Raw genomic sequence first — 8,659 nt, forward strand, 5'->3', positions numbered from 1 at the left:
CGGCATTCAACACCATAGTACCCTCCAAGCTCGTCATCAAGCTCGAGACCCTGGGTCTCGACCCCGCCCTGTGCAACTGGGTACTGGACTTCCTGACGGGCCGCCCCCAGGTGGTGAGGGTAGGTAACAACATCTCCTCCCCGCTGATCCTCAACACTGGGGCCCCACAAGGGTGCGTTCTGAGCCCTCTCCTGTACTCCCTGTTCACCCACGACTGCGTGGCCACGCACGCCTCCAACACAATCATCAAGTTTGCGGACGACACAACAGTGGTAGGCTTGATTACCAACAACGACGAGACTGCCTACAGGGAGGAGGTGAGGGCCCTCGGAGTGTGGTGTCAGGACAATAACCTCACACTCAACGTCAACAAAACTAAGGAGATGATTGTGGACTTCAGGAAACAGCAGAGGGAACACCCCCCTATCCACATCGATGGAACAGTAGTGGAGAGAGTAGCAAGTTTTAAGTTCCTCGGCATACACATCACAGACAAACTGAATTGGTCCACTCACACAGACAGCATCGTGAAGAAGGCGCAGCAGCGCCTCTTCAACCTCAGGAGGCTGAAGAAATTCGGCTTGTCACCAAAAGCACTCACAAACTTCTACAGATGCACAATCGAGAGCATCCTGGCGTGCTGTATCACCGCCTGGTAGGGTAACTGCTCCGCCCTCAACCGTAAGGCTCTCCAGAGGGTAGTGAGGTCTGCACAACGCATCACCGGGGGCAAACTACCTGCCCTCCAGGACACCTACACCACCCGATGTTACAGGAAGGCCATAAAGATCATCAAGGACATCAACCACCCGAGCCACTGCCTGTTCACCCCGCTATCATCCAGAAGGCGAGGTCAGTACAGGTGCATCAACGCTGGGACCGAGAGACTGAAAAACAGCTTCTATCTCAAGGCCATCAGACTGTTAAACAGCTACCACTAACATTGAGTGGCTGCTGCCAACACACTGACACTGACTCAACTCCAGCCACTTTAATAATGGGAATTGATGGGAAATGTAAATATATCACTAGCCACTTTAAACAATGCTACCTTATATAATGTTACTTACCCTACATTATTCATCTCATATGCATACGTATATACTGTACTCTATATCATCGACTGCATCCTTATGTAATACATGTATCACTAGCCACTTTAACTATGCCATTTTGTTTACATACTCATCTCATATGTATATACTGTACTCGATACCATCTACTGTATCTTGCCTATGCTGCTCTGTACCATCACTCATTCATATATCCTTATGTACATATTCTTTATCCCCTTACACTGTGTATAAGACAGTAGTTTAGGAATTGTTAGTTAGATTACTTGTTGGTTATTACTGCATTGTCGGAACTAGAAGCACAAGCATTTCGCTACACTCGCATTAACATCTGCTAACCATGTGTATGTGACAAATAAAATTTGATTTGATTTGATGTAATGAGTACTTTTGGGTGTCAGGGAAAATGTATGGAGTAAAAAGTACATAATTTTCTTTAGGAATGTAGTGAAGTAAAAGTTGTCAAATATAAATAGAGTACAGATAACCCAAAAAACGATTTAAGTAGTACTTGCAAGTAATTTTACACTACTAGTTACACTAACTATTACCACATGTTTTCCCAGTGGAAGATTAGAACTTTACCAAACTGCCCCTGTAATTCTTGTTTTTTTCCTTATTCAAAATTAACCGTTATGACGAAAGTCTGGAGGCTCTTCTAGACATGAAGCTAGCTATTTCACATCTAGGGTTAGCCTAATATTTACCTAATGGCCTTCAGTTCAGAGAAAGTCTAAATAGTAATGCATATCAATAAGAACCATGGAATGTAACCTATGCAGACATTTAATTACACTTATTTGGCAATTTATCAATTCATTGGCACAATATAGTCCAGGTCATCTTTTAAAATGTGACAAAATGGTTCATTCATCTGTAGGCTATGTGCATAGCACTTTGTTTTAATCATCAATTTGTTCCCATGTTCTTACCCAAACTGAGTGCAGTACCTGTTAAACTCGAAAAACATTCGGTTTTTTAAGGCTGGGATAATAACCTTCCTGCCAAGTAAAAATTACTGACATGGCAGATTCGGACGGGAATAAAATTACAGATGTGGTGATTTGTGCTCGTGCACATAATTATATTACCTGAGTTTCCCCATTCAAATGTATCCCATCCGAAAAGGGCTAAAGTAATGTGTCATATTCAGTCACCTCTCCACCCTTACGTTACCTACCTGTGCTTTGGGAGCTTTTGGAGATGAGACATTGGTTGGAATGACGCAGAGACTCAGTCCCAGGAAGATCTGATGGTAACACTATTCTATAAGGAGGAGCGAGAGGTTATACAAAACCCAAGAGACCCCAGTACTCTATAGCCACAGAAGTAACATTATTTTAAATTTAGCCAATACAGCAACAAAATGGCACTTTTTTTCCCCAGGAAGTCCTAGAAATGCAAAGTGTAACATTCACAGTGAGGCACTGACATGTAGTATACACTGAGTATACAAAACATTAAGAGCACCTGCTCTTTCCATGACACAGACTGACCAGGTGAATGCTATGATCCCTTATTGATGTCACTTGATAAATCCAATTCAAATCAGTGTAGATGAAGGAGAGACCAGTTAAAGGAGGACTTTTAAGCCTTGAGACAATTGTGACATGATTGTGTAGGTGTGCCATTCAAAGGGTGAATGGGCAAAACAAAAGATTTAAGTGACTTTGAACGGGGTATGGTAGTAGGTGCAAGGCACACCTGTTTGTGTCAAGAACTGCAACGCTGCTGGGTTTTTCACACTCAACAGTTTCCCGTGTGTATCAAGAACAGTCCCCTAACCAAAGGACATCCAGCGAACTTGACACAATCTGTTGGAATCAACATGGGCCAGTATCCCTGTGGAACACTTTCAACACCTTGTACAATCCATGCCCCAACGAATTGAGAATCTTCTGAAGGAAAAGGGGGGAGTGCAACTCAATATTATAAAGGTGTTCCTAATGTTTGGTATACTCTGTATTTTGTTAAAATTAAATGAACACTCACAGGTAGCCTGATCCTGGTTCATAGTCATCCATCACCTCGTTCACATACTCTACAAAACAGAGATAGCACATCCGCAGAGACACGCGCACACACAGCTGTCAAGCAATCATGTCAGAATACAGTGCTTTCGGAAAGTATTCAGACCCCTTCACTTTTTCCACATTTTGTTACGTTACAGCCTTACTATAAAATAGATTAAATAGTAAAAAAATCCTCAGCAATCTTCACATAATACCTCAGAGAGACACAGCAAAGACATGTTTGGACATTTTTGCACATTTATTAAAAATATAAAACAGAAATACCTGATTTACATAAGTATTCAGTCCCTTTGCTATTAGACTCGAAATTGAGCTCAAGTGCATCCTGTTTCCATTGATAATCCTTGAGATGTTTCTGTGTCTTGGAGTCCACCTGTGGTAAAATCAATTAATTGGACATGATTTGGAAAGACACACACCTGTCTATATAAGGTCCCACAGTTGACAGTGCATGTCAGAGCAAAAACCAAGCCATGAGGTTGAAGGAATTGTCCTTAGAGCTTCGAGACAGGATTGTGTAAAGGGACAGATCTGGGGAAGGGTAACAAAGCATTTTAGTAACATTGAAAGGCCCTAAGAACACAGTGGCTTCCATCATTCCTAAATGGAAGAAGTTTGGAACCACCAAGACTCTTCCTAGACCTGTCTACCCGGCCAAACTGAGCTATCGGGGAAGAAGGGCCTTGGTCAGGGAGGTGACCAAGAACCTGATGGTCATTCTGACTGAGCTCCAGAGTTCCTCTGTGGCGATGGGACAACCTTCTAGAAGGACAACCATCTCTGCAGCACTCCACCAATTAGGCCTTTATGGTAGATTGACCAGACGGAAGCCACTCCTCAGTTAGCACATGACAGTCCGCTTGGAGTTAGCCAAAAGGCACCTAAGAATTGCAGACCATGAGAAACTAGATTCTCTGGTCTGATGAAACCAATATTGAACACTTTGGCCTGAATGTAAAGCGTCAATTCTGGAGGATGCCTGGCACCATCCCTACGGTGAAGCATGGTGGTGGCAGCATCATGCTGTGGGGATGTTTTTCAGCGGCAGGGAGACTAGTAGGATCGAGTTAAAGATGGACGAAGAAAAGTAGACACAGATACTTGATGAAAACCTGCTCCAGAGCGCTCAGGACAGACTGGGGCGAAAGTTCACCTTCCAACAGGACAACGACCCTAAGCACACAGCCAAGGTGAACAACGGAAGGGGAACAACGCAGGAGTGGCTTCGGAATAAGTCTCTGAATGTCCTTGAGTGGCCCAGCCAGAGCCCGGACTTGAACACGATCAAACATCTCTGGAGAGACCTGAAAATAGCTGTACAGCAACGCTCCCCATCCAACCTGACAAAGCTTTAGAGGATCTGTAGAGAAGAATGTGAGAAGCTCCCAAAATACAGGTGTGCCAAGCTTGTAGCGTCATACCCATGACGACTCAAGGCAGTAATCACTGCAAAAGGTGCTTCAATAAAGTACTGAGTAAAGGGTCTGAATACTTATGTAAATGTGATATTTCAATTTCTAAAAAAACAAAAAAAAATTGCTTTGTCATTATGGGATATTGTGTATAGATTGAGGGAAAAAACTATTTAATCAATTTTAGAATAAGGCTGTAAACTAACAAAATGTGGAAAAAGTCAAGGGGTCCGAATACTTTCCAAAGGCACTGCATGAATGGTTTAATGTCCAAATGTCTGAATGAATGTGAGTAAGTCACAAGTAGGCAGGTACAGTAGCGTAGCGGTTAGAGCGTTGCTGGTTCAAACATCCAAGCCAACGAGGTGAAAAATGTGTTGTTGTGCCCTTGAGCAAGGCACTTTAACCCTGGTTCCAGGGGCGCCATATGGTTGACCATGTAAAATAATACATTTCACTGCACCTAATTGGTGTGTGACAATAAAAACATATTTTGTTTCACCTAAAGAGCCATGTGCACATTGTCTAAACTTCTTCAGCAGTTACTGCGTACACATGTTTGAGGGGGATCAGTGTTATTGAAAATGGTAGAATACAACGCTCACATTACCTTCTCCTGGACTCTCATAGCCGTCATTACTCTCTGCAAGAAAAAGCTAACTATTAAGAAGGAACTGAACTGTGACGTTATAGAGATAGTGGCGAAAGAAGGAAAACAAGTGGAGAAAATAGACATTTGATGTAGAGGAAGAGCGAGACATCTCACCATTTTCAGTTGGGGTGACAGAGTTCGGTCTCAGAACGATCTGTGGTGAACTGTGGGATAGAAAGACAGGTACATTTCGCTAGACGGTAATATGAGTCATTGTCTGTCTGTGTGTGTGTGCAGTAACTCACATGGGTGAAAGGAGGCTGGAAGGGGGAGCACCCCAGATTGTGGCTGAAGAGGGGTTGTCTGAGGAGGAAGGTTCATCGTAAGAAAAATGTGTTTAAGAAGTATCGTGAAAAGATTTGGGTACAACTTCAGTCATCACAAACATACTCACATGGTGGGTGGGCCAAGCCGAATCCTGGTGTGCTGAGTGGGGAAGAAATTAGAGCGTTGGTAGAAGTTGATACCTCGCACGGATATCTATTGGAGATTTGTGCAAACATTCAAGCCCACTTCTCGTCATCTCGTCTGGTACACTTAGACAGTGCACCGGACATATTACAAGTGCCACACAAACTTTTGAATATTTGGTTTCATTTGAATTAACAGGCACTGAATAGTTTCCAGAAAAAGCGCTTACTGCTGAGTGTAATCCTCACTGTAACGCTGCTGAATGGATGCTGAGGAGTAAGAAAATTATGTTCCTTTTATTTTTTCTCATCATTTGCATTTAACCCTTATTTTACCAGTTAAGCTGACTGAGAAGAACATTCTCATTTACAGCGACAACATCTACATAGAGACCAATTTAATTCAAAACAACTTTATTGGTTACAGTAACGAAGCCTTGGTATTACTAGGCAGGTTGTGTCTTCTGCAGCGAAGACACAGGCCAGTCAACAGGACGAGTGACAGGAGGACCGCTCCACTCAGCAGCAACGCATACAGCTGCATAGACACCTCCATCGCTGTCTGCAGGTATAAACACAATACACAAAGTCATCCAGTCAGGTTACACTTGACATGACACTATTACAAGCATTATTATGCTGTCTTCTCTGACCCCGATTAAGACTAGTCTTGGACTAAGAAGCTAATTAAAATGGAGATTTTTTTGTGCTTAAGTATATTTTTTGTATCACCTCTGAATAGAAATGTGGTTGTCAGTGTTAAATCCTCATCATGTAATCTTCCTTCCTTGTGGTTTTTGATTCTCCATTTCACACATGCTGTCTCTAACCTTCTTGCTAACTACCACTTTCAGAGGTTGAGTTCACCTTTCTAATTCCAGTAAACGGATTTCCTGTATTTTCAAGTTAAAGAAAATACCAGCACACTCGTCTCACACTGTATGTGTAATCACACACACACACACACACACACACCCTTTCTGTATTTCACATAATATCTAGTTCTGTGGCACATAAAACAAACTCCCTGCAAAACAGACAACACACAAAATAAGACAACCTCAAGAACAGACACGACTACAACAATACTACAGTGTGGTACCATAGGGCTGGTATTTACTTATTTGCAGAACCTTGCTCCCTCTAAACCTTTTAATAGGTAGTGAAAGGCCCCATAATTGTGACAAATGGTGGCGATTGTGTGTCATGACACTCCTCCTGGAGAACCATGAGAAGGGTGACTTTTCGGCCAAACTCAGACGGATCTAGATTTGGTAGCGAGAGAGGAAGCGAGGGACGGCTGATCTGAAGGGCTAGCTTAGACCAAGTTAGGTGGTAATAGTACAGAGCTGCTGGACCAGAGGCCTTCAGAAAACCTGGGCCCTGTACCAGTGGCCATGATGTTGAAGAGCATTCAGATACAGTCAAAGTCATTTCTAATATTGTGAACATGTCTCTATACTGAATTCATCTTGGGTTAAATCAACACTGTTGTGAGTACCAGGGATGGAGTCAATTCAGGAAGTACACGGTACAATACTCTTCAATGCTTTTCACTGGGGAAAATGTGGAATTAGAATTTGGTTTACTTTCTGAATTGAAACAGGATTGACCCCAACTCAGGTGAATACGTCAACAAGTTACTTCTTCAGTTCTAGCTTATTCTCTACTAACCTAGAGGTTAAGAAATTAGGCATAAAGTAGGAGTGGAGGGAGTTCTCTTACCGGCACGATTTGTGTAGATTCCCAACAGAGCGTTAGGTCGTAGGTCGCTGATGATCTGTCAGGTGGTCAATGAGACTGGTTCTAAACCGGAGGTCGAGTTCAGGCCGAGTTGTTCCCAATCCAATCCCCAGACCAGCTCAGTCGTCAGCTACACTGAGATGCGTCATTTTGGATCCATCTGATCTACAGTATACCATACCTCTGTTGCTCAAATCCCTGTCATACCACTCTCCCTATTTAACACTGTCAGTTAACTGTAAGGAACCTTGACATAGTTGTCTTCCTCGATGCGCCTTTCTGTCTGTATGGCCTGTTCAGTCGCCTCCTACTTCCCTTCCTCCCTCTTCTCATCAACTCTCCTACCCTGCAGTCATCTCAACCTCCCCCAATGTGCCTTTTTTCTATCCTTCTCACAATGTTGTTTCAGATCACCTCTCCCCACCACCTGAAACGCACATTCAAATACAGGGAATGACAAGTGTTCAGTTCATGGTTCAAAATATGTACCATCCTATAGTTCTAAATCCTATGCCGGGGTACCCCAAAGGTCTGTATTTGAACCAATGTATATGCTGTAGAGGGAACAGTGGGAACAGCATAATAATTGGCCAACGTTCAGACCCTATCATTTGGCCCATACAAGTCAATAATCAGTTATTGTCAACTGCTAATTGAGCTGTCAGTAATAATGTTTTATTTTTTAGTCTTTTTTTAGTTTTTAGAATGTAGAATCTGAAAGTCAACTCAGAAATGTAGCGAAAGTATAGACATGGAATGGCAAATCACGACATGTGCCTCCTGTAGCTGTGTGTTCCCATCATTAGTGCACTCATTATTATTCTCTCCAGACAATCATTTTAGGGGAAATGCTTCCACCACTATAGATGCTCCTCTAGCAGACCGCCATCAGAAAAGCTGGTTGGCATGGCACCCACACATGTAAAATGGCTGCCGGGTGCCTATGTGGTAGCGTTGGGTACGGTGTTGCATTTAGTGTTATCATCCTGGTTTAACTGCCAGAGCCTCTGAGAAGACACTAGTTCTCAGAAGAACACAAAATGTCAAACTGCTCTGGACAAACGCACACGTGGGCGCACACACACACAGTCTCGCAGCAGCGTTAAGATTGAATAGTGTGAACTTTGCACAAGCAACCTGCTTTACCTCGCTCAACCCCCCCCTCCTCCCCCCACAAACAGGAAACCACACCAACGGAAGGAAGCCGTGAGCTCCTCTCTCACTCCCCATCAAAGAGAGAGACCGTGTAGACAACTGAAAAAAAAATCAAGGTAGAGGTGGAATTCCTGAATAGAGAGAAGGGCATAGGAGAGGGAGAGGTCATAGGAGAGGGACG

The 8,659-nt window shown here is 43.2% G+C and overlaps 1 protein-coding gene across 3 annotated transcripts in view; it reads right to left on the reverse strand.

The window, feature by feature from the left end:
- The window catches only part of LOC135556119 (uncharacterized), a 33,427-nt gene extending 25,771 nt beyond the window's left edge, over positions 1-7,656 (reverse strand). For 2 of the 3 annotated variants that reach the window (XM_064989048.1, XM_064989045.1), the window contains exons 1-9: positions 7,306-7,656; positions 6,028-6,142; positions 5,811-5,850; positions 5,565-5,650; positions 5,416-5,473; positions 5,285-5,334; positions 5,129-5,161; positions 3,066-3,114; positions 2,254-2,339 (exon numbers count right to left, since the gene is read on the reverse strand). In XM_064989048.1, coding sequence (XP_064845120.1) covers positions 2,254-2,339; positions 3,066-3,114; positions 5,129-5,161; positions 5,285-5,334; positions 5,416-5,473; positions 5,565-5,650; positions 5,811-5,850; positions 6,028-6,136 — 511 coding nt within the window. In that variant the 5' untranslated portion in view covers positions 6,137-6,142; positions 7,306-7,656. The remainder of the gene's footprint in view (positions 1-2,253; positions 2,340-3,065; positions 3,115-5,128; positions 5,162-5,284; positions 5,335-5,415; positions 5,474-5,564; positions 5,651-5,810; positions 5,851-6,027; positions 6,143-7,305) is intronic. The other variant, XM_064989047.1, reaches the window with a different exon arrangement.
- Between the last annotated feature and the right edge of the window lie 1,003 nt (positions 7,657-8,659).

This window comes from Oncorhynchus masou, chromosome 15, assembly GCF_036934945.1.
Source record: "Oncorhynchus masou masou isolate Uvic2021 chromosome 15, UVic_Omas_1.1, whole genome shotgun sequence".
Lineage (NCBI taxonomy): Eukaryota > Metazoa > Chordata > Actinopteri > Salmoniformes > Salmonidae > Oncorhynchus > Oncorhynchus masou.